Source organism: Polyergus mexicanus, unplaced genomic scaffold, assembly GCF_030449975.1.
Source record: "Polyergus mexicanus isolate NDT 795.1 unplaced genomic scaffold, iyPolMexi1.0 SCAF_1, whole genome shotgun sequence".
Taxonomy (NCBI): domain Eukaryota; kingdom Metazoa; phylum Arthropoda; class Insecta; order Hymenoptera; family Formicidae; genus Polyergus; species Polyergus mexicanus.
In genome coordinates this window covers 12,186,093-12,212,939 of record NW_027223321.1, presented here as the reverse complement: position 1 = coordinate 12,212,939, position 26,847 = coordinate 12,186,093, and the positions used below count along the sequence as shown (strand labels likewise).

At 32.4% G+C, this 26,847-nt stretch overlaps 2 protein-coding genes across 13 annotated transcripts; one reads left to right on the top strand and one right to left on the bottom strand.

The window, feature by feature from the left end:
- Positions 1-119: 119 nt before the first annotated feature.
- On the top strand, positions 120-5,009 carry Smo (smoothened, frizzled class receptor). Of its 5 annotated transcripts, XM_070299973.1 has the most exons (9): positions 120-327; positions 550-861; positions 1,302-1,742; positions 1,827-1,999; positions 2,076-2,413; positions 2,597-2,798; positions 2,882-3,052; positions 3,125-4,446; positions 4,569-5,009. In XM_070299973.1, exons 2-8 carry the CDS (start codon positions 550-552, stop codon positions 4,404-4,406), a joined length of 2,919 nt encoding a protein of 972 aa, XP_070156074.1. In that variant the 5' UTR covers positions 120-327; the 3' UTR covers positions 4,407-4,446; positions 4,569-5,009. The 5 variants fall into 5 exon arrangements, with proteins under 5 accessions (XP_070156074.1, XP_070156064.1, XP_070156081.1 ...); XM_070299963.1 differs by having other exon boundaries at positions 3,125-5,009; XM_070299980.1 differs by having other exon boundaries at positions 3,149-5,008.
- Positions 4,739-26,847, bottom strand: LOC138935475 (androgen-induced gene 1 protein). 8 transcript variants are annotated; one of them, XM_070300081.1, is made up of 6 exons: positions 26,599-26,847; positions 26,383-26,504; positions 22,112-22,282; positions 9,211-9,348; positions 8,323-8,540; positions 4,739-7,026 (listed from the first exon to the last, which is right to left on the bottom strand). In XM_070300081.1, the coding sequence occupies exons 3-6, from the start codon at positions 22,268-22,270 to the stop codon at positions 6,828-6,830; spliced, it is 714 nt and encodes a 237-aa protein (XP_070156182.1). In that variant the 5' UTR covers positions 22,271-22,282; positions 26,383-26,504; positions 26,599-26,847; the 3' UTR covers positions 4,739-6,827. The 8 variants fall into 8 exon arrangements, with proteins under 8 accessions (XP_070156182.1, XP_070156192.1, XP_070156202.1 ...); XM_070300091.1 differs by having other exon boundaries at positions 26,383-26,499; XM_070300101.1 differs by having other exon boundaries at positions 26,701-26,847.

Sequence of the window (26,847 nt, the reverse complement as noted above, 5' to 3'; positions counted from 1 at the left end):
TATTCGCCCTTGATCCCTCATCCCTCTCCGCATAATATAGTGCTGCCACTGGTGAGCAATGCGCAGAATCAATTATAGCGTGTATTCAAACTTGAGATAGGCTTGCGAGGGTATATTAAGGGAATCGCATCGTGGGTGGTCCGTGGAGCGGGCGCGTGTGTGGTCCGGCTGGTTTGTGCGCGCTTTGAGTGCAGACGCTGTCGCGGCGAGATTGTGGAAGATGCGAGACGCCCCGGCCGGACGAAATCAAGACCTTGTCCCGTGGTTAATCGAAATCATACATAAGAACAACGGCCTCGACTATAGTGAGCGCGACGAATCACAAAAGTACGCACATCTCTCTCGCCCTGTTCTATTGTTTATACACGCGCTCCACGTGACTATCTTTTTCTGAAAAATATTAATCATCAATTAGATATCGCGTATATATTTGTAGAAAAATAAAATCTCTTTTCTCGTTTTTTTAAATAAATAGACATTTGTACTCCTTTTACTTAAATTTTATATGTATTGATTTCTGGACGAAAATATTGTTTTCTACTCTTACAGATGATATTTTCGCTGGTTCTCTACTGCTTGCTATTTCACGGATTGTCATCGGCACTGGAGAATGAGCTTAACAACGATGGCGAAAATATTACATGGAAGGACATGGACCTGAGTCCTCGGCATAGAATTAAAGATTCTACTTATCTGCTGGAGAGATATCCCTTAGGAGAACTGCCACTGGATGTGTCGACTTGTCGCAGACCTGCCAAATGTGTTCCGCTAAATAAAGGTACCTGCATGGGTACAAAATTACCTTACTCCTTTACAACATTGGACCTTATACCAGAGCGTATTACTCAAGACATTATTGAGGTAGATAGGATTATTTTTTATATATTCTTTGCAGTAGTAATATTTTCCTATTCTTTCCTTCGATAAAGCGCATGGTATGACTTTAAAAAAAACACGCATGCAAGTTAAAAACTTAGCATTGTAAAGCATTCTATGGAATAAACTTGCTTCTTGTATCTGTAGATCTGGAAGTTTAAGTATCAAGATTTATATCTGAAATTGTCTCAGGTATTTCTTCTTTCATTATACACATAAGCTTATCTTTCTATAATAGAATGGAACATTCAAGGTATAAGGCTCATAAATTTTGTTGTATCTGGATATATTTTTACTCTTTTAGCATAGTTATTAATAACACATTATTACATATTGTTTAATATATTAAATATTGCATTATATGTCATTGTATTGTGTAATGCAAGCATTTTTATATGTTTTTGTACACATCTTCCTATTTTCAGGAAAGATTGCACTTGTTACAAGCTTTGAGACATGTACCAAAATGCTGGGCCGTTGTTCAACCATTTCTGTGCTCGATATTTATGCCAAAATGCATCAATAGTACAGTCGAACTGCCATCTCAAGAGATGTGCAAAATGGTGTCAGGACCCTGCAGAATGTTGATTAATCACACGATATGGCCGAATTTCGCGAAGTGCGACAATACAAAATTGTTTCCGCGTTTATGCAAAAATGACATTAGAGAATTGAAATTTAATATTACTGGTAAATGTTTGAAGCCTCTTGTGCCTACTGACAATGCCCTCTCGATTTTCGATGGGGTGGAAGGCTGTGGAACAGAATGTTATAACCCATTATACACATCTGATGAGCATAATCAAATACATTCATTTATTGTATGGGCTGCAGGTATCTGTTGCAGTTTTAATTTGTTCACCGTTGTAAGTGTGCTATAGAAAATACATTTATAACTATATATGTGTATACATACATATATATATATATAATTATATATTATATTCCAGATAACATTTTTGATAGATTGGAGAAGCGCAAATAAATATCCAGCTTTAGTGATATTTTATATTAATGGTTGTTTTCTTGTTTCTTGCATTGGCTGGTTAGTTCAATTTACACCCAGCGGTAGAGAGGTAATTATATGCCGCAAAGATGGAACATTAAGAATGAGAGAACCGAGGTACGTTTTGCAAGTATTTTAATAATGGGTTTTGTCCCTCAAGATATAATTTTGTAAAACATTTATGTATTTACAGCGGGGAGAACTTGTCTTGCGTCGTTGTCTTTGTTCTTGTCTATTATTTTCTAATGGCGGCTATGGTATGGTTTGTCATATTAACATACGCTTGGCATATGAGCTTCCGAGCACTTGGCACGATACAAGATCGAATAAACAAGAAGAGCGCTTATTTCCATCTCATCGCCTGGTGTGTACCACTCGTTTTGACAGTCGCGATCATGGCGTTAGGCCGAATCGACGGTAACAGCATGACGGGAATATGTTTCGTGGGTTACGCCGATCATGCAGCGAAAGCTTTTGTATTAGGTCCGGTGTCCATTGTTGTGCTAGTAGGAGGATATTTTCTATGTAGAGGTAGGATTCTTATCATGTATATTTGTATAATATATAGGACAGTAAAATAATCATATTAAAAGTTCCCATATCTTTTTCTTTATGCTCTCTGTATTAAAATAAATTGTGAGTATATTGATACAATATTTTTTTAAATGTATTAAAGGATTATCGTTTATTTCTATAATGCTATATCTATTTTAGGACTCTATACACTTATACGCTTAAAGATAAGTAGTCAAGAAATCATATCCGAAAGGGCAAGCTCAAAGATAAAACAAACCATTGTCAGGATGGGGCTCTTTTCTATAGCTACTCTTGCAGCAGTTGTTGTAACATTTTATTGTCAAATTTATGAGATTCAACACTCTTGGGAATGGCGACAAAGCTTTAGAAATTATATGATGTAAGGTTTTCAATGGTAGTCATAGATGGATATTTTACTATGTATTATCTATTATATTGATATTCCATTGCGTATATTTAAAGATGCGCAATAACGACGATGTATGCAGACGTGTCCGACTGCAAAATAGACATGAGACCTAGCACAGGTAAATTGCAATTGCATTTGCTTGCACTATTTTCCACTGGCATTCTTATGTCCTCGTGGGTTTGGACTAATTCGACGGTCGATACATGGTGTAGATTTTTGAGGAGGTAAATTTCGATACACGTTAAGTACTTCTTGTGTTAACAACTTATTGTTGTCATCAATGCGATTCTGAATAGTGTGTGTTTTCTCTTCGTTTGCAGAATCTTTAATCGCGAGTCTGAAGAGCCTCCTATAAGACTGAGCAAGCATAAGCTTATCGCGCATTTATTCGCGAACCGTAAAACGTTTAACAAGGCCGGACGTCTGTCCATAAGTTTTCACAATACTCACGAGGATCCGGTCGGATTAAATTTCGATCTCAACTCCGCGGCATCGCAAGACTTTAGCACAACTTGGGCAGCTGCTTTGCCTAAATTAGTGACGCGAAGAGGTGCCCTAGTCGGTGGTACTACAGGATCTGTGTCTAGTAATAGACGAAATTCAGCTGACTCTGAGATCAGTTATAGTTTTCGATGCGTCTCTATGGAATCCAGACGAAACTCGTTAGATTCGCAGATATCCGTGCAGATTGCACAGGTGAAGACTACGCGGAAGGTCGCTAGTCGATCGCGTGGCCGCCGCGGGAAGAACAGAAGAGATTTCGGGAAATCCCGATCGAGTAAAATCGATCCGCTCTCCAGAAGGGGCAGCACCACTTCCCAAGATAGTCAACTGATGACTCAAATACCTATGGTATTTCCAATACAAATGCCCAATATGGGTAGAAGATTGGGAAACGCTGGATTGGACGAGCGACCTTTGAGCTTGAAAGTCATCGACACCAAAGACACGGGCATGTTGTTGCCCTTTTTGTTGCGAGGGCAGAGTGGCAGCGACGAAAATTTAAGTAGTGAAGAAAAGAGACATCAAGATATGGCTGATAAAGACGTCGACATAGAGACGGGTAACATGGAAAAGGAGGATGAGCAGGATAGCGATAGCGAAGACAGTCAACTGGAAGAAGAAGTAAAGATGCTAGACCCAGAGGAAGTGCACGAGCGTAATAAAAATAAAAATAGCAATAAGAAGACTTACGAGGATGATCGGAGAAATCGCGAAGGTAGTCATAGGAGCAAGTATGTCTTGCAAGACGAAGCTATCTTGAAACATTTGCTTCAAGAGACCGGCGATATCAAGATGAAGAACGAAAACGAAAAGAAGGAAGTGTATAGAAAAACTATGATGGACGACATGGACTCTAGTCACGCCTCGTGTTATCCAGAATTAACGAGATTACTGCAAAACGACGGGCCTACCAACGCCAGAGAGATGGCAACGCAGACCTCGTTGCCACTCGATATACTGGAAATGGAGGAGTTAAAGCAAAGTATCGACGAAATAATCAATAGCAGACATTGTAGTTCTAAAGGGACTCAGATATCACCGCAATTGAAAAAAGGCAAAAATATTGTGACATAAGACTGAAGTGGCCTTCTCTTTTTTGCAAGTGTATATTAAGGTATGTGCTAAATAGTGTAATTGTTTATCTAAATAACAACTATTGCATCGCTACAGACATTCGGACTATTTATGTACTATCTTCGTATTTCTTCTTACCGCTCTTACCTGTAATGATTATAGTATTTTCTGAACAAGAGTGAGATCATGTGATGATTCTTGACAGTTGTCTTTACTATTGTGAACTATACCTATATATGAAAGAGAAGGGGAAGAAAATAAAGGAAACAGTCGAATGAAATAATATCACTCGAGAAGATATGTAGGTACAATAGATCAATAGAACATATCGATATTTTTTTACATTTTATTATTGCTAAAATAGTAACCAAATTTCAGTACGATCGACAATTTGCACATCGCGCAAGTGTTCTAAAATAATATAATTTAATCTATGATACTAGAGAATTCTTAAAATGTAACACGTCGTAATTTTCCCGCAAAAATGAAAAACTATTATAATTCCAATATTGTGTATGTTTAGACGTTTATATATAACAATGTGTATATCGAACGCTCTCTATGACAGTAAGATATTCCTTGTTTATACGTATATTTTTTTAACAGGTAGTTAAATAAAATACATTTTTTATATAATTCTATTACATCATTAATCTAATATTTGTAAATTATGACGTTAATCTGAAAAGAGAGAAAATCTATTTCTCGATATATAATTATATTATCTAAAATTAAACGTTTATAGGACGCACAATAAACGCTCTCTTCATATTTTAATATAACCATTAGATATTATTTGTCATGTACTTTTGCAATAATCATATTTTTCACAATTGCGGAAGAGTAGGATTCAGTGGATTATTTTTTGCTAATACAAAAATCTAGAAACCGCATTCTGCTGAATATTTATAACAAATGTCTCTAATGAAACTTGCTACTTAATTATAAACTGTATTTTTTTTATCATTGGTTTTCATATATATTTCGTAATTCTTATCAACATATTTACAGATATGGAATATCTGTATATGTAAGTGTATGTACATGTCGCATTTTTTAAATTTAGTTTTATTATTCTTATATTTTCTTAAGTATATCTCTGTGTGTGTATATGTGTGTTTTTATTCAAAACTCTCTATTATTATGTATATATATGTATATATAATTCTAAAATGTATATTGCTTTCTTCCAATGTGTATGTGTTCAAATTAATTGCTACATTAAATACATCTTACTTTTCCGTCTTTTCGAGAGGAACAAAATTTGGAATAAAATTATCATTGTTTAACATTTTTATTATAAGATATCCAATCACAAAGAACAATGCAGCTATCGCGCGTAATAACGTACGTCTGATTTAAATACTATATTTTGGCACAAAGAAATTAATATCGAGAAAGACTTATCCACTGAATCAATTTAATAAAACTTCTAAAAAAATATTGATACTCAATATTAATATTTAGGCCATATATCGCTAAATACGTCACTGAATTAAACCAATAATCATATATGGAATATATTTATGTCAATATCGGAAGGTTGAATCTTCGTCTCATAAATTAATAGTAGGTCTCGCCGATGCACTTTTCTCACTTGTAGCAAGAAAATGTCTTCGACGATGTTATCTTCGGATGTGACCGATATATTATGACAGACAGACAGATAGAGAGAAAGAGAGAGAGAGATATTTAAGACTCCTCTTGTGTCCGTTTCTCGGGTGTTTCTACGTTTTCAAATCCGGTTCCAAGTTCTCCGCTACGTATTTTTTTCCTACACTCGATCACAAATATATCCGGACTTTAGATCGGGCAAGTTTGTGTTGCGTTGTACGCGCTATATTGTACACATTATATGCATATATTATACACATAGTATTCTCCGTGCACCACATTAACTTTATTTAGCAGATAAACACAATAATATAATAGATCGCTCGCTCTACGAAAGTACAAAAATAAGTATTGTCGTGGGAGACGGGGGAATATTGATATGTGAGAGGTGCATGTATCGTTTTGATTCGATTGACGCGCGCAAAAAGAAAAAGAAAAAAACACCCCTACAGGAAATTAGTCTCCCTTATCCGTGATCACACATAGAAATGCATTGCATCTTGCACATGCGTTTGCTCACTTACATATGTTATTTCCACCGTGCCGGGTTAACGCGCTATCCTCATCCTGTTACACTCTAAATAAATACGCGCTATTCGCATGCACATACATACACAACGCTAACATTCTAAATGACACGTTTAATATCGATAAATAATATAATATATACGTGCATGCTGCAACGGAGGTGTATAGAAAAAAAAAAGAAAGATTTCATTCTGGTTTATTCACCACCACCGCAGAAACGGCAGGCAAAAACGCAAATACGGTTCGTCACCCAGTTAGGAATCACCCGCTTGGGCGAGGCTACTTGGATTTGGCATGAGATTTTTTATGCTTAGTGTGTTCGTTACCCCAGACGATGTTGTTCAGCGTCTCCCCGACGAAGTATAAAATCGTGCAAAACGTTAGCAGCACCGCGAAGAACAGGATCCGCAGCGGCTGTGTTAACACTTCCATCACGGGATATACCCAGATGCCGCTTTTGTAATAAATTACGTGCATCCTGAAAGATAATACAACATATTCAGATTACGTGGACATTTAATTTGTCGAGACTTTTAGAATTGTTCGATAAATACAACTCGTCTTATCTATAGAGGATACTCTGTATATATCAGGCTGGGAAGAAAGTATAATCCGTATTTTTTGGTGAAAAATATGTATTAAGAGAAGAAATGGTTAGAACTTTTTTTTTTTTTTTCAATTAAAATAATTGTCATTTGAACCTATTACTTTCTGTCATTTTTTAGCCAGAAATTTCCGCGCCGATAAAATCAATGCCGCCAAAGACGCAGTTTGTCTTCAAGGTCAAAATTTCCATTTCTGAAGAGTTTAAACCGTCTCTCAAATACCTCAGTTCGGTTTCGTCTACGTTTTTTTTTTTTTTTTTTTTCAAATTGAAAAACAGACAGTGGCGAATATGCACTTTATCTGGCATCTTGTCGAATCGAAATAAACATACATATATGACTGCAAGACAAGAAGGCTTGTTTTACAGTTTTAATGTAGGATTGGCAATCTCAAAAAACAAAATAAAAATTGTTAACAAAAATTATTACGTTGTATTGTCATTTAACTGTGATCCGGATTACTTTCTTCCCATAACCAAATTACATTGATATTTTAATTAAGTGATAGACACAATCACAAAAAAATGTACGTTTCGGTCCTTTTTTGGATCATCTTCAGCGTAATTATAAAATATATGGAATATATTATGTCAAAAATGTAATAGTAATAATACGCAGAACAAGAGTGAGTCATCCATGTTGTCAAAGATAAATATATATATATTGTAGAATTTCAAGACAGGAAGAGACTGTTCGATAAAATATATTACAAAATATACTACTTTTTTTTAATATAATATATTTTATCGGACAGTCTCCTTTTGTCTTGAAATTTCATTATATAACACATTTACCTTCTGACAACATAGGTGACTCACTTTTGTTCTGCATATTATTACTATTACATTTTTGATATAATATATTCCATATACTTTGAAATTCAGCTGAAGATGGTTCACAAAAAGATCGAAACATTCGCTTTTTATGATTGTCTATCTGTCTATTATCATTAGTTAAAATATCAATGTAATTTGATTATAATAAAACATATGCACACAAATTACCGCGCTGGCTACCGAGCTGGCCTTTTGTCTCCTTCGTATAATACATATATTAATAAGAGCCTTTATTAGTTTATTTAAATGTATAAAGTTATTAAAGTATTCCGACATACTTATACACGCGTAACGCGTTATTACAGGCCAGATATACGGATTCGTTTCACTTACCAGATTAAGTATACGAGCATGAAGCCCACGAGTATTCCGAGGCCGCGAGATCGCTTGGGATATCGTCGTGGCGCGACCATCATTTCGAACACGGTCGTCACCATAATCATCGTGTGCATTAAATGATTCAACCACCATGGAAAGTACGGGTCCAATGCTTTTGGTAATACTAATTCACGGTCCACAAACATCAATGCCCAGAAGGTCACGCCAACGAACTGCGAGACGTGACATAGAATTGATATTACGTTTTATCGAAACGTCATTTTGATAAATGACGTTTAATAGCAAAAACGACATTTAATAGCAAATTATATTCATATAAAATTAAATATAAATGATAAAATATAAATACGAATGATTTATTTACTTTAAATGCAGATAAATGCATAATTAATTATACTTATATAGAGAAGACAGAGTAAAATTATTCCCTATTTAAAAAATGTCAAAATTTCGAATATTTTTTCTACACCTTTTAAAATAATTAAATTAATGCAATTTTTGATAAAATTTTTTTTTTTTTTTTTTTAATTGAAAAAATATATCTATATGTTACAACTATGCGTTTTTGTTTAAATGCATTAAAGATGGATTATATTTGCATTATCGCAGCGCATACGCACGTTCATTCATAGAATTACGAGAATACTTTTAACGGAAACTACAAATTAAATAACAAAAGTAATATTATTGATATATTTAAATTGCGATTGTAGTAGATTTACTAACAATAGGTTTATTAATAGGTTTATTTATTTTATAAGATGATATTTTTCTTTTCTTCTTCATTGGAGTTGAACTATTGATTTTCCATTCTCAAATTTTGACGTACATATAACATTATGGAAAAAAATATGGAAAAAAAAAGGATTAACTATTACTTACCATGGCGACGGGAAATCCGAGACTCGCATGGAAGTAATCTTTCAACTTTCGTACGAAAGGTGGTTTCTTGGGGTTTACGGCATTCGTACCGTAGAAATCGTTCAAGAGACATATTAAGAAGAATACGGCTTGTAAAATCTAGAACACAATTGACATTTCAAGGTGCTCCAATTAATGAGTCAATAAATATTTTTAACAATCCCTACGCAATATACAGAGTGGGACATTTATATTGAGACACCTAAATATCTAAAAGATAAAGCAAGATAGAAAGAAATGTTTCAGACAAAAGTTGTTCGATTCTAAGGAGGTCGTAAGATGGTGCCATTAGTTTGACTTTGGGTGGAGACGCTTCAGATATTTCGATGTCAATCTTGTTTTTTTTTTTTTTGAATGGAAACGCTCCATTTTTTTACATAAATCGATTCCTTGCAATATTCTGCATAAAAAATTATAGGAGTTTGATGGCCAAAAGTTTAATAGTTAACGGGATATTTTAGACTTTATTTTATTACTTTACTTCGACATAATTTTACATAAACTTTGAAATATCTCATAAAATTATTTATTTTGCAATAATGTTACCTTAATATTTTAAGCTCAAAAAATAAGAGACATCAATTGATGTAAAAAAAATAAAACAAGATTGACATTGAAATCTCTGCTTTATTTTTTAGATATTTAGGTGTCTCAATATAAATGCCCCACCCTGTATAGTTGAAGTCGCGCATGAAAATATCATTTAAAGCTAATTATCTGGTCCAATTAATATTGTTGAGGCAACTATATATAAGCGACAATGTTTTCGTCGTTAAGATCGGTTTGGATATGTTAATAAACCGAGCTGAAAATTGAGCGTGTGATTGATCAAATACAAGTCAAACAGATTGCGAAAAAAATGAATACGTGCAAACGGTTTTCTTTTTTTACTTTTTTGTACTTGAAATAAGCATGCATGAATAATTATTTGCTCACAATAAATTTAAACAAGCTGTCACTGTAAATATATATTTTATCACGTACAACTTACAATATTAGCATATTATTTGCATAGTTTAGCATATATTTGAATGTATACTTGATACGTGAGTCATATGATTAAAAATATTTCACATGGATAATACAAATTTGTAATTAGTAGTCACATATTATAATTAACATAAATATTAATTACATATATTACGTACATTATATATATTGTACATTGTACGTGACTGAATTCTTTATCTCTTTTCTTCATTCTAGATATTTTTTAATTTTTAATATCTGTATAATAGATATTATATTTATTTCCTTATTTTTAATAGATAATAATTCCTTTATATTGATTATATTGCGTAAAATATCATATGAGCGATAATACGATATAAAATATCACGTGCCTTATCCTTTCATGTATTATTTTATCATGTATACGATTTTTAGACGTTTAGACAAGTGAGTTTAAACATCTAGTATTGATGGTTTGAACCAAATATTGTTCCGAAAACTTATTTTATTCAAATCCATTACGTGTCAATCACAAATACATGACGTGCATCGTGTGCAGTTCCATCAAGTGAGGCTTTAACTTGTCGATAGCACAAGAGGAAGTGACATCGTTATCTACGCTGTCCTTGATATCAATTAAACTACTTGTACTAATTAGCATCTAATGAAATTGAGGTTCTTTGAGAGTAAAGAGCAAAAATTTTACAGAAAATGTTTTTTAATTATTATAATGTCTTATTTGAATACTTTTATTGCACACACATACACATACTTATTAATAATTGCAAAACAAACGGAGAAAACTCATTAATCTAAAAATCTTAGATCTGACGATACGGAAATTGCTTTTTCTCATTTTGCTAAGTGAAAAGATTAATTCGAGTTAAAGCGAGCATTTGAGCGTAATTATCAATCGATTGACGTTGCACAAAAAGCAGTCTTGTGTGACGCGTGCCTCCTGTTAACTGCAAAATATCAAGCGGTGCTTAAACAATTGAATTTTGCTCTTTACGAGCGGCGTGATAGGGACAATTTAAGCGTGAAATGGTTGAGAGTATGTCATCTCACGCGACAATAAGTGACAAAATGCTTGAACGTAATCTCGTCGAATGTAGACGCTATGTCACGCTTTTCGTTCAACAGAACAAATTGAGTGGAATAAGAGCTGCTCATTTCACTTTTCCGACAATACATTTTTTTAAATATTCGAGATGTGTTATTGATTTAAAAAAAATTAATAATTCCAATATATCTGTAATAAATGAAAACTTTGTACATTCCTTCATTCAGACGTATCGCATCCTTACAAATTTTTAGAGAATTTTTTTGCCGTTTTAACGATAATTATTTTTTAATATTTTTTTCTTCCTTCTGGACGGAAACCTTTTCTCGCATAAGATGTAATAAATGAGATTTGCATGCTTTTTTCAAGCTAAGGATAACTAAGTATAAAATTTTCTTGTTAAAAAAACTGTTATAGAATAGGAGGGCCATATATATATATATATATATATATATATATATATTTTTTTTTTAAAGAGAAACTCTTCTGTACATAATTCCCTCGATTTCACCGATAATCATAGATGAGTGTATCCCATTTTCTTCGTTTGTCCGACTTGAAGAATATTATATCACCGTGTTTGTGATTTTTATGAACGCGCCAGGTATACTAGATAGACGTGTCGGTTTTCACTATTGCATAACATGGTAATAAAGATACATTGCACATGGTTACTGGATATACGATCGCAGAGAATCAGTTTTTGCCAGGAATAGTAGAGTTTCTTATCAATGTATGATGTTACCTCATAAAAGACGCAGATTTTTTTTTTTTTTTTTTTTTTTACGAAAATACAAACGAGCAAGTTTGTTCTCTTAAAAAAAAAAAAAAAAAATCTAAAGATGTAGTTGTCGCTGGAAGCTATACATGTACTAATATTTTCTAGAATTATACCTTACGTTATTTGCCTTATATATTAAATATATATTATAATATATAGGAGATAAAGTACATAAGAGTGCAGATATAAACAAAACACACACGATCCAAAGTGAAATAAAGTTTAAAGACCAAGCTATAACGATGAGAGAATAAAATCTCGTTGCAATGAAATCTCGTTTCGACAAACTTGATCAGATTTTTAATTAAATTCGGATTATTGCGTCGAGATCTCGTTACGTATTGTATATCGATACACATATCGCGATACATATCGCGATTGAATCCTATCAACAATCCTAATAACAATTTCATGAAAATTCCATTACGGGAAACATTTCTTTCTCTCGACAATCGTCACAACGAAATTTCATTGTCCGCAGCAGCAAAAAGATCAATGCGAAAAATAAATGTCAAAACACATTTGTATCCGTGCGAATGAGTGTGTGTATGTGATTATCTCTGTGTGTAACGTGCACATGTATCGACACCAAAGGATAACTTCATCAATTAAAACGGCGCACTAAGCTTGTGTAACTTGTAACATCGATACTAACCGCATCCCAGAACGTTAGAAACTTGAACTTCCCACCGAAAGCGCCGTGCACCCTCGTGACATTGTACGGCACAATCGTATACATGTAATCGTAAAAAACCGCGAAAGCGAACTGCAGGAAAGTAACCGCATGGAATCCGATTGCTAGGCCCTCTCGCATCTCACGGCTGTTCGCGACTTAGTCTGAAACGTGTAATTGTCTCTTTCGACGATACTCGACGATGTCATCAATCGTCAAACAAGAGTGCAGGAAGCAGATACGAGTGTTCGCGTGTACATACATTTTTTTTTTTTTTTTTTTTTTTTGCGATATCATCCCATTTCGTAATGTTAGATTCATTCGGATTGAAACTTTCAGATTCAACGATAATAAGTCGCGAGAAATCTTTATGCCTGATAGCAATAAGGAGAGACTGACATAATACGCATATTCGTTAATAATTAAAATGTTATTAAGATATAGATTTATATGTAAATATGTAACGAAGTAAAGACATATATTTACGAACGCATTAATTTATCGCACATATTAAATAGCACGATTTTAAATAATATATTGAATAAACGATTGTCTAGACGGTATTTGCAAATTCTTATTCTTTCAACCGCATTTTCCATTACTGTGGCCAGCTAACATTGCAGCAATTCCTGGACGTATATTTAAAGTCCTCCAAAGAGGAGTTGTCTTATTTTAACACACCTTCTCTTTAGAAAATTAATATACGCCAAGAAATTGCTGCAATAATGAAAAATGCAGTTGAGAGAGCAAGGATTTAAGCAATTATTCATTAAACATAGTATTTCGAATTTCTGATTATGTAAAAATTTAAGATTGGGATAAATAATAAAATAATTTTGCAGACACAATTACGTTCGTAAGTATATATTCACTGTATATTTATATGTGATCTTATTTTGTGCTCTCGAAATTTAATCTCTGATTGAAATATTAATGTACACGGAAAAATTGAAAAAAGAAAAAAAAATGCAATGAAGAAAGATAATTAGTTTATATATTTTATTTCTCGTATTGGTTGCACACAATCTTTTCTTACTTGCTCTAGTTTTAGCTTCGAAACTCTTATACTTTTCGCAGGTGACTTATCGAAGTTGATATCGAGATCGATGGACGCGATTTGTTATTTAATTCAATTATCGTAAGAATTTGTTACAATGTCATCAAAAGTGGATGTTAATCTTATCAAAGTGACGAATATGTAAAGGAAAAGTAGTTCGGAGAGATGGAAAGTTTCAGTTGATAATTTCCCAACACGTGCATATATTATGCAAGCGAGTGTACCATATATAGTCGAGTTACATAATTTATACGTAACTAATTACCCGGTTGTAAAAAAGGCTCTATATATGAGTAAACAGATCTAAACTTGTTTTCCATTCTATGATTCACATCCTTCCTCTTTTTCGTATTTATTACTATCTTATTCACGCTACTTATATGCAAATTTATTCTGTATATATAACTAAGCAACTCATTGCGATCTTTTTTTCACAGCTACAGGAAGGAAGGAAGGAATGAATCATCAAGAAAAGATTGCAGAGAAAATTTCGTAACCGTCCGTGATTTTTGATGATTTAAATAACGGTTGATTTATATCGCGAATAAACATCATTCGCAATCCGGAAGAATTAAGTGAAGGTGAAATTTTGTAAACGTGTCAATTAATCCGAAAAGCTAACAACTGCGGCTTTCGTTTATAATGTATCAAACGCGATTTCTCTCTTCATATAATTTCGCATAATTTCCATAAATCATTTGGTGAATTTCTTTTTCCCAATTTGATTCTTACACGTGCTTCAATCTCGACAATCTCATTTAAATAAGATTTTAAAATACATAAAAATACACCGATATTGAAATTTATTTTATATTACATAGACAAAATTGATATGCTTTTGTATAAACCTGTCTTTTTAATGAGCTCAAGAAAATATGATATTTTTTACTTTCTTACCATCGTACTTCTTTTTTCAACTGATTTCTATCTTCTACTCTTTTCCATGGAAAAAAAAAGATAAGTGGAAAGTTTATTTTCGATACACCATGAATGAAATGGGAATGAAACATTGTAAACTAAATATACTCGTAAAACAATACCTTGGACGAGAACCAAGAAACATTTTGTCTTTCGCTTGCTGTAGTTAAAATTCTGCTGTTAATCGCATTACACAATGTAAAAGCACTTTGAGCAAGCGCAAAGTATATTACAATAGACTAGCATTAACCTTAATTCGGCGAAACTTTCTGACGGAACGCGATTATAAAAAAGTATATAAAATATATTTGTGAATATTTAATGATCAAATAAACATAAAGAGACTATGTGCGACTATTGAAAGTATATCGAAAATTAAGCGAGAGAAAGAGAGTAAAAAATTTAAAGGAAATGTAATAGCAGGAAGTAATTAAAAGTAAATTTAAATGCCAGTGTATTAAATTATAAAGATAAAAAAAAAAACAGAAAAATAGCTCGGAATTCGGAGAAACTCGTTGAAAATTAAATTCTCGCGCATATTAGCTGAAATCTCATTTACAAAAGCGATTTTACGCAGTTGTGTAAAGTCTCCGATAAATTCAACTTACACCTAATATTCGCCTTATATTTTTACATCGGGTCATCGGGGCTCTCACCCATTTGTAGGTCTTTCTTTTAACCGTGCTGTCGAAGCGTGAAATTAATAGAGCATTTCCCTTTCATAAGTTTAATATGGAATGTGGAGCGCTTAAAAGAAATATTAGGTGACCCGTTCCTACCTATTAATAAGTTACATAATTCAGTTTGCGCGATAGAGATTTTTTAGTTCACGGATCGCGAATCTGGAACAACACGATTACCCTCTCGAGAATGGCATTTACTCTGTGATCGTCGATACATTGTTATCCGATACTTGTTTTATTTCTGTTATACCTTTGCGGATGCGCGTGCCGTCGATCTCAAAAGTTGTCAACTTGTGGTGTTGCCGTCTATCAGAGGAGTCGTATATCAGCTAAAGAGAGTGTCGCAAATAATTGCGAATAAATTGTAGGTTGAAAAAGTAAAATGACGTAAAAAAATATTAAAAAAAGCTTTCAAATAAACGGAAAAAATTTCCATATATATATGATTAAAGAAATGTTACGTTTACATAAAATAAAAGTGCAAATAAAAATAGCGGAGAAATAGTTAATAGCTGGAAATATAAGTATATAATGTATGAATATTATTTACAAAAATAATATAAAAAATATGAAAAATTACAAACGTATGAATATTATTATTAACCATCGCGTTCCTTTTTTTTTATTTTTAATCTGTATTTGCATAAAAGTGCATTAATGAAAAGAATTTTTTCTGTTATACTACATATGCAGAGAATACGATTTAAGTCATTTAGTCAATTTTATTTGTTTTTCTTTTCATAAAGATGAAAAACTTATTATAACTCGAACTATTATATTTTTATTTTACGATGAAATTGAACTGCGAGCGTTAACAACGCAACAACAGTTAAAACATGAATCATCAAAAGATAATGTGCAAACGTTGCAAACACATTGATCACGGTATATATTTTTTATTTTTTCTCAGATAAATACTATTCAATATAATAAATTGTGTATTTTTTTATTCTTCTTTTCAGTTTTAATTAACTAAAAAATATATATATCTTTTTGCGTTACTTTTATTTAATTTTTCTTCCTAGTGTAAGGAATCTTTTTAAGCATCCTAAAGATTTATGAAATTTACAGTGCCAAGCACAACATAATAATAATATATAATATTGTAATTTATCATTTTTGGTATTTTCACGATGTAACGAATGATATTTGAATTTTTGTTCCACCTCTCTTTTTTCTACATATCAATACATTTAGTGGCATCTCACACACATTACCTCACAAATGATAAAATAAATTACTTCTATAATTATACATTTTTTGGAAAAAAAAAATATATATATATATATATTTTTTTTTTTAGAGATATAGATTTAATTGAGAGAATGCTGAATATGAAATAAGAAAGAAATCGCACTCCGTAATGTAATTATAAACAATCGAATCGAATTTTAGAGTGGAATGAAACACAAAATAACCGGGGAACGGAACAGATTCTCCAATGTTTCTTTTCCCTCCGATCTAAACATCGCGAGGTAAATTCGTATTTTGTCCAGAGGTCACCTGTCTCGAGAGAAAAAGAATCTTCGCGCGCCAATTTCTCGGCTATGCGTCACGTATCGTGCTACTACGTCCGACTACAGGCGCGTTCCACTTAACGACCGCGACGCTCGCGAGTATCATCTGTCTTTTCTTTAGCTTTCAGTGAACGACAAGGATAAAATTATACCGTGAGCGTTGCGGTCCGTTAAGTGGAACGCGCCCTATGTCGCATCGTAGCGCGGGCGGCCGAGTCCCGGCTCCCGGCGACACCCGCGCCCACGCGCTACGACTTCGCGACGCCACGCCGCATAATCCGTGCTCGACAATCGAGCGGGTGAATTCGGACGATGCCACCGGATGCGGCGTGTCCGCGGATACATAACCTCCACCCCACCCCACGTTTCGAGACCGGAAGTCTCAACGTGGCTGAATTTTCCATGTGTCAAAAAAATAAAATTGTTCGTGCGAATGACAAACGTGGAGATATATTATCCTTGTGCGTAGACACGGCAATGTATCGCCGGGATCTGAATTCATCGCGTGAGATTCTTGTACAACGCTTTAGCCAAACGTAGGGAAAAACGACCGAATTTTTCGCATTTATCGTCGTCCATCGACACGACCGCGTCTCGCGAGAAAGAGAAGAAAGAAGAAAGAAGAAAGAGAGAGAGAGAGAGAGAGAGAGAATAAGAGAGCCCTATTTTTAATCGGCCTACGGCCGTCTCGACGACCTCGGGATGTCGATCGATCTACCCTTACTTGGTACGGAAAACGCGCGCTTCGATTCTTAGAGCGACCAATACGTAGTTGTCTATCTGTGTGTTTTTTTTTTCTTTCGAAGCGTGAGATTCTGTCAGATTTCACGTGGTCGCACGAAAACACTCCCTAAAACACTCGTGTCGGCGGTTCGCGACTTACTGACGGACCTGGACCTGGATCTGACGGAGTAAAACGGCAGGAGAGGGAAGGGAGAAAAGACCGCAGCGTGCGTGCGTTTGGCACTAGTTCATACGGTCACGTTCACGAGAAAATGATGGAAGGGAGAACATCCCCAGTAATGGATTTAGTTGTTCCGGGTACCCTACACTCATCGTCTTTTACCGGGGCTGGAGTCTATTTTGAGCATATTTATGATCTAAGTCAGCTCACAATCAGTTAAAAATAATTTTTTTTTTTTTTTAAAGAGATATATGTCGTAAAGTGAAATAAGAAGCGGTCTGTGCGATTATATAGGCTCATTGATATAGACTCATGATCAAATATTGATTTTGTCCGTCTCCACTGCTATTTACAGACCTTAAGTGTGTATATCTCCTTCGAATGTAGGCGTGTCTTTTCAATCTGCAGTTTGGAATTCTGCAATTTCTTCCCCCTTTTTTAATGGTTCTTATATTTCTTCGATATCTCTTTAGTTTTAATATTTAAAAATAAACAAAAATATTATTTTTTTTCTTTATATAGCATGTGGAAAGTTATTTGTCATTAGATCATCTTCTAATAAATCGGTTTCTGAGAGACTTAAAAGGGGAGAAACAGAGAGAGAGAGAGAGAGAGAGAGAGAGAGAGAGAGAGAGAGAGAGAGAAGGAGATCAATTTATTATTCTGGGCAAAGTCTACATCTCGATTTTCTATAATAACTTGGAATTATAAAATTGCTAACACGGCTATAAAGATATATTTCCAATTTCGTCGAATTAACGTTAAAACATAATATAAAAAAAGCGATTAATACGTTTGATGAGAATTAATAAAAGTTCTTTTTTTTCCATCAATAGCTGACTGAAATTTATTACACTTTTATTACACATTGTCAACGTCGCACTATCATATTTCCGCTAATTTATCGATATCGTTTCAGATAAGTTTAATTCACAATTTATTCAAGTGTGTCATTTGAATGCGTTTGATGATAATTTGAAATTTATTAACTGGTTGGTAACAAATAATTCAATCTGCGCGACGTCTTTCATGAGAAAATTATCCGTTTATCAATCATTCACTAAAAATTTAAGGAACAGAATATAACGTATACATCTACGTATCTCGTATTGTGTTTTATTATGTCAAGGACACGATCACGATGTTTTTACAGCTATAGCGTGCTCGCCTTACTCGGCTTTTGATCATGTAACTTTTTTTTTTTTAGACCGGGAACATCCTTGAAAAGGGGTAAACGTTATTTTATTATTAAAATTAATGACAACACTTTTTTCCTTTCACGTTTTCGTTTTAGGAAAAAAGTTACGCGATCGAAAGTCTAGTTGCCTAGTTGTCATTCATATAGCGAGGCTCGAATGGGAAGGACGCTATGTATATCGTCATATTATTGTATATCTTGAGACGCGATCGCAACAAGTAGCTAGCAACATATTTCGAGCGATTATTCTCTACAATCATTACAATATTTGTTATAAATCTGCGCGATTAATTAATTCTCAATGATTATCGCGTATTAATCAGCTACTAATTCGATTCGTCTAGTATCACGTAATAGTTGCCAGGTTATTCTCGAATTTCTCGTATAAATGGATCAACTCCACTTAAATGACATTATGATATATTTAATTGATAAACCATACTTATAATTACCTGTATTTTTTAATCTTGCTTGTCACCATTCTTGTTAACCATTTAGTATCAGTATAATCGATAATTGAAATAGCAAAAATGACGAGTGGCGTATAAAATATGCAATTTTCAAGTAGACGTAGCTTTTGCGTGCGGATCATAATTTTCGCCGATATATTGCAATATAATAAAGTGTGAGTTCCATGTGATTAACATCGGAAATACCATGTAAAATGCCGTGCAATCATCGCGATTCTAGTGATCGTTGCGAACGCAATCATAATCAACCGCGTTTTTGCAAGTGAGTGTCATGTCAGTGCCACGAAGAAAAAAACAAAGAAAAAAAGAAGATAGTCTGCCTTGAACGATATCGGTACAACCATAAGGTAAGCAATTTATAAATTATTTATTTATTAGTTGTAAAATTAATTCCTTGTTTATCTGCGCGATAATTATTTACATTTTAAATTTTGTCGTATATATAAAATATTTTTTCAGATTTTATTATATTTTACCATACAAAATCTTAAAATATCTATAATAAAATAATTGTATTAATTAATATTTGTATATAGATATGTATATAAAATATATATAGGTATTTCTACATTTAAGATTTATAATTATTTATAATTATTATATCTGAAAAAAAATGTTTTTGATAATTATATAATCTATTTTATTAAAAATCTGAAACAATTAAAAAAGCAAGGAACAAATAAAGCAAAATGTTATAATCTGTAATAATTAATTTCTCAAGTATTAATTTTTTTCTTTGACTTTTTTATGCATGTAATATAATTTAAATATACTTTTTATTTTACAACAATTTTGATTATAATTGCTGATCGTATTGGTCAATGTTAAATTATTTTTTATGATCTTAAACTAATAGATCACTAAAGATTGTATAAAATTTTACATACACACACATATGATCTCGCCTGCGCGTGTATGTATGTCATGTGCAGAACCCGAGGATGATCGATTCAAGAATTAATTAAACAACATTTGGTAGAATTGATATGGGAGCCTATTCAGAATCGTTTGAATTCAATTTCCATTTCATATTCCAATCGATCAATTTGAGTAGAAATTGAGCTTTAACCTTGCTAGGTAAATCTCTTGCAAATCTCTGCCATAGAGATAAGATTTTCATATCTCGAAAAAAAAAAAAAAAAAAAATGTTTTCCCAATCAAATTAAAAATATGCTTTTGAAGTGAAGTGATTTCAGAAGACTTCTTTCAGAAGTTTAGGGAAATGTCTTGTCTATTAGAGAATTATTATCTCTATCTCTCATATATAGATACATCAACATCAAATTAAAAGAACTTTTTGCCACGAAATTAAATCTGTCTAAGATGAGAAAAAAAATAACAAAATATTTATTATATTTCTGTATATCAAAGAACCATCGGAATACGTGGGCAGCGCTTTTCAGACGACCTGGCCAATGATTTTAAATGTTTCAACTATCTAAACCGTATATAATAAAAGTACATAAAAACATTACATTTTCAACAAACAATAACAACGTCATTTATAAACTTAAATGGTAAAATCAATGCATTTATGTCGGATAAACCAAGAGATTATTTTGAAAACCAGACTCAACGAACATGTGTATAATATAAAACAGCATCTGTTCAAACAATCAGTTAGCACATTCTTTTACACACCACGTTATAGATTGGAATAACGTAGAAATTTTGGATTATAAGCCTAATTATTACAGAAGATTAAACAACAACAAAATATTCTAAATGTGATACAGAACGCTGATTTATTAGACAAGCTGCATTTTTCATTGCTCGAGATTTTTTTAAATAATTCGCGACGATAAACTTCGGCACATGCGCACTTGGTGTTAATCCAATATTTATAAAAGCTTACTTGTCGTAAAGTCAGCTACCAGTCAAAACTTATCTCGCTCATTGAACATAATGTGCGAGAACATGAGAACATAAGAGATTACAATCAGAAAAAGTTTTATTTTTTCTTGTGCTTTTGATTTTTTGACTAGATTCATTATAACTTCATTATATAATAGTGAGTGTTCAGTGATAATAATTAATTGTTTTACGGCAAGAATTTTTTCTGCTAGTTCTTGTCCAATAGCTGTCGTTGTACAATTTTATTTAAAAATACGTTGACATTTGATTTTTAATTATTTTTTTATATTAATCTTTCAACTCTCACACTCTCCTTCACGGTTACATAGGTGAGTTAATAATATTGATAAGAAGAAGAGAAAGATTTTTGTTATCGCGCAAATCGGGGATTAGCATTATATTATATTAAAAATAAAAAAATATAATTTGAGCCTTACGTATGGTCTTACTAAACTTCGTTATATTTATCAATTTAATCAGATTTAGATAACTCATACTATCGACCTAAATATTTATAATTCATGTATGCATCATTTTAATTGTGATTAAAGAAACGCAAGTTAGTGTAGAAACAAAAAATGTTATATTCCACATAAAACAAAAAATTCTTAGATTATTATCTAAGCATCCATAATATATAATCGATGTATTTATTTACCAACCACTTTTCTTGCTCGTATTGGCCTATTAATTTTACACTTGTATTTATATTTTATACATATAGTATTTTTTTATTCACACGAGGAGACAGAAAGATTAATCTTTTACAATTAAAAAAAGATATACAACTTACCACATCCCACATTGTTAAGTACTTGAATTGACCAGGATCAAACTTTTCAAATCTTTTTCCGATCATAGGAATGTGTAAAATAGTGAAGGCATAGAATAGAGTGAAACCGTACATCATCAGACTGACCAAATGGACTAGAGTGTTTAAAACGAGCGCCATCTTAATAATTTTCTGTCAAATTCAATAAATACACAGAATTAGTAAAATATAGTAGCGATGGTGTATTATTATTACAAAATATCGCGCGATAAAAAGCTAATTATATATTTAAATACAAGGACAAAATATATGTATCAGATTAATTTCGATAGCAACAGTATATCAGTATCGTGAATGAGCGTAGTCTTATTTTTAAAATTTATATCTAATTTATCTGTTAGTGAAATTTAAAACTAAGGTTTTTCTGTGGCATCTATCCATGTGTGTTAATACTAATCATTAATCTTACTTGTTATAAAATTTGACTGTGGTATAGAGAAAAATTGTTTTTCTCAAAGATCGTTCTAACTATAGTATCAAAACTCATATTTATTCAAATGATTAATATTTGCCAATGGGACCTAAATTTGTTAGTAGATGTGTTATTAGAATTTGTTGTTATAAATTCTATATGTTACAAATTATGTTCTAGCAGATATAGAAAAAATAGTGATACATTTTTGTTAGGCATCTAGAAATTTATCTGCATCAGCAAAACATTCTCTTGAGTGTTTGATACTTAAAATTCTAACGTAATTCTAAGCGTTGAGAAAAGTTATGAACGTATATTGTAACATCTAGAAATCAAATTTACATCGGCAAAATATTTTCTTGAGTGTTTGATATTTAAAATTTCTATACGCAAATAAGCTTTGGAAAAAGTTTGTATTAAAGCAATAATTGATTGTATAAATGCGGTGCAGATATTTCAAAAAAACTAGAAAAATTATTTGCACACTTGCATAAGTCAATCGTCATATTTTAATGCAGAAATTGATATTATTTGTATAATCCTGTGTATGTAATTCGTTCACGCTAACAAAATAATATTAATGTTATATGTATAATAATATTAACGATTTTTTTCTGTGTAATTTATTCATATATAATTTATTCGCAAGAAGATCAAGAAGAAGAACAAACTTGCGTTGCTCTTTTGTTTTCGAAAGTCTATTTAATATAACACTGTACAGATTAGATTTTGAAACTAATTTCAGAGCACCAAATTTATATCTATGTATTATGAAATAAATTATTTATATATACACTCGAATATAATTAATGTAATACTAATTGCAAATAGTCAAATTATTATTGTATAATGTTGTTTTACTATTCTATATTTTTTATGAGAGATGATGATGAGAAATTTGTTTTCAAGTAATTAATATAACTTCTTGCACACAATAATTTTTTCATGATATATAACATTTTATTTTAATGAACTACTTCAACGATATTTTTTTCATAATATAATAAATTAACATATATATATCTGCCATTGTGAAATGCGTCTTTTAAAAGGCAATCCTATAGATTGAACGTAACATCTAAACGTCGGAAAAAAACAATTTGTATAAAATCTTTTTCTATCACATTCACAATTAACAGCGTAGCACAGACAGTGAAGAGATTCCTAAATAAAAGGAATTTGACTTTATGTGCAGAGAAGACGAAAGTGTTTTCAATAGAGGAAACAGAGAAAGGAAGAAAAGTTGGAAATGGAGAGGAAACGAAATAGAAGAGGTAAATGTTTTTTTTTTTTTTTTTCAAATATTTAGGCTTCGTGTTTAACAATAAAGGTAATTATGAGGATTATATAAGGGATATAAGTAATAAGGGAAGATTGGCAGCTAATAAAACATGGGGCTGGGAGAGCGGATATGCAGGGATGATTTTACTAGAAGGTGGGAGTTGTTTAGTATTTGGTACAAAGTGTAATGTCTTACGGGGTGGAAATATGGGGATGGGAAGAGAAAAAAGATTTAGAGAGAATAATGCCGGATTATGTAAGATAGATTTTCAGGTTAGATTTTTGTACACCAAGGTATCTAATGACAAGAGAATTAAGACTTGAATAAATTAAGAATTGAATGGGGATTAAGGGCAGTTAAATATGAGGAAAAGATAGGACAGCTGGATGAAAATAGATGGATAAAAAGATGCTGGATTGAAAAAGAAAAGAATGGATGGAAAGATATGTACAGTACGGGGAGAGAGAGAGATATTATAATAGGATGGGATATAGAAGCACTAGAAGACTTAAAAAAAGGGAGGGGGGATTGATTTAAGGAAGGAGCTAGGGGAGAGAGATTGGGTGGTGCAAAGGCAAGCAGAGGAAGGCAAAATTAGAAAGGCCAGGTACAACAAAAAATATAAGGAATTGGAAATAGGTGATGAAGGACCAAGTTATCTGAGGAAAAGTAGTGTAGATAATGGCAATACAGGGGATATGATAAGGGCATTGTTAAGGTTAAGGTGTGGAAATATGGAAGAGGGAAATAAATATTGGTTGGAGGAAGAGGAGACATTGTGTTTATTTTGCGGCGATGGTAAAGATTGTATGAGTCACTATGTAATATAAAAGGTAGAATATTACGGAAATTGTGGTTGGAAAAGGAATTAATAATAAAAAATAGGAAAAGAAAGTAGAGATGTGAAAATAAAATAAAATAAAATAAAATAAATAAGCTACTCCTAGCTAGTCTTAGAATCGTAAGAGGTATGAAAGTGTATGCGCGAGGTATGTGTGGATAAAGAGAATTTGTAAACCAAGTCTGCTTTTCTTGGCTATATGGCTGAAGTTAAATAAAGTATTTTATTTAACAGCGCAGCAAAAATACAGTTTCCTGTTGGAAGCTTTACCTGTAATAATACGATTAATTGGACGTGCATTTTAATCACTTGATAATTATATAAATGATAAGATCTACGGGCTGTTTACGTAAATGACAAAAACTTGCCGCAAGACAAATATGGATTATTCTAATAATGCTTGGAAAATATGCATATTACACCTGACTGATGACTTTGTCCTTGATATGTTGTCAAGAACACGAGTAACTTTTCCTTATTACTTAACCGCCGGTCTCTTATAGTTTCTGAGATATTTAAAGTTATGATTTCACAATTTTAATGATTTTTCTAAAATAAAATTTTTATAAAATAAAGAAAAATAAAGGTAGTTTACATTGTATTACGCAGACGTGAAAAAAGTGTTTCTTAACATTCCCTTTGGGTTTTTTACTTTCCACACAACAATTGTAGGGTGAACTTCGCTTCGCGTTGTAATGTATATGCATGGACACAGTGGGTTCCGCCCCCCACCCCCCTTCTACGGTGGGGCTCCATTTTCGGAAGATATAACTTAATCCAAACCTATTTCTTTGGTTTGGGTTACGTTGTATAATTCAAACCAAATTTTCAGAAATAAGTTTGGATTAGGTTATATCTTCTGAAAGTGGAGCCCCCCTCCCCCCCCTGTAAGGGGGTGCGGAACCCACTGCGTCCACACATATACTTTCTCATCTATGCAACAATTGTGGGGCGGACTTTGCCTCTCCTATTCTGCACAATTACCAAAAAGGTTTAGGTTATATCTTTTGTCTTTATATTATTACCCAAATGTTAACTTTAAATAACTCGAAAACACTATAAGAGACCGCTGGTTAAGTTATAAGGAAAAGTTACTCAGGGTCATGTCCTTGACAACATATGTCAAGGTCCTAATATTGTATTAATATCTAAATAATCGAGAGAGCATGTTATTATCTTATCATAAAGCATTAAGTAAATATACATATTAGTAACCTAATATGCCGATTTATTGTTTATGGTTTTTTTTAACGATTTATCGTTCATTTTATTAAAAAAAATACGTTGAATCACTTTTTTATACATTTCGTATCGTAAAATTTTGTATAAATATAATAAATACAATAATACAATAAATTATATATAAAATAATAATTATATATAATTATATATAAAATTATCTTTAAATTTATGTATAATTTCATGTTTGCAAAAATTAAAATATTTCTATTATTTTTCATATATATTTTCTAATCTCAGCCTTATTCTGTCCGATTGACCAAGCAATATAAGATTAAATAAAATGATCAAGTGATTATAATCATTAATATTAAAAATTTTATATAAAAAAAGATTATTATAGATATGTGGATATATATATATATATATATATATATATAAATATAATTTCATACCGAAACGAAAAAATAAGAACACAGATCTTTTTTTAATTTGTTTTTAAACATGATTTGATTTACCTTGTTTCTCCGCTGTTGATGATTATTGCCAAGTCACGTAACGACTGAGAGGAAATGGCTTTGGATTGGCATTTGCACCGATCACAATTCAGCACTGATCGTTCGCACATTCAATTGCTATACTGACACATATTAAAAGTTTGATAGTGTTAACGGCACGTCAACTATATACATGTACATATATATATATATATATATATATATATATATACATACATATGTATGTTTATCGAGATGATTTCGCATTAATGATATGTCTAAGCGTTATTTGTTAATCGGGTCGAGACATAGGTCGCGCGAAACGTTTTGCTCGATTACAACGACGATTGCGATGACCGTAACGGTTTTATCAGCGCAGCGATGATGATAAAGGATGATGTCGACGCAATCGACGATACACGAATGTGGATCGAGTATGACGGTCGCCGAGTACTATGGCGCTTATATCATTGCCACGCTAACGAA

What these genes read in the sequence shown, in the direction of transcription:
- Smo (XM_070299973.1), top strand. Translation starts at nt 550, where the DNA reads ATGATATTTTCGCTGGTTCTCTACTGCTTGCTATTTCACGGATTGTCA. An exon ending in AGGATATTTTCTATGTAGAG is followed by an intron (nt 2,414 to 2,596) that starts GTAGGATTCTTA and finishes TATCTATTTTAG; the next exon opens with GACTCTATACACTTATACGC. An exon ending in AGCTTTAGAAATTATATGAT is followed by an intron (nt 2,799 to 2,881) that starts GTAAGGTTTTCA and finishes GTATATTTAAAG; the next exon opens with ATGCGCAATAACGACGATGT.
- LOC138935475 (XM_070300081.1), bottom strand. Translation starts at nt 22,270, where the DNA reads ATGGCGCTCGTTTTAAACACTCTAGTCCATTTGGTCAGTCTGATGATG. An exon ending in ACTTAACAATGTGGGATGTG is followed by an intron (nt 9,349 to 22,111) that starts GTAAGTTGTATA and finishes ATTGTGTTCTAG; the next exon opens with ATTTTACAAGCCGTATTCTT. An exon ending in TCGGATTTCCCGTCGCCATG is followed by an intron (nt 8,541 to 9,210) that starts GTAAGTAATAGT and finishes CACGTCTCGCAG; the next exon opens with TTCGTTGGCGTGACCTTCTG.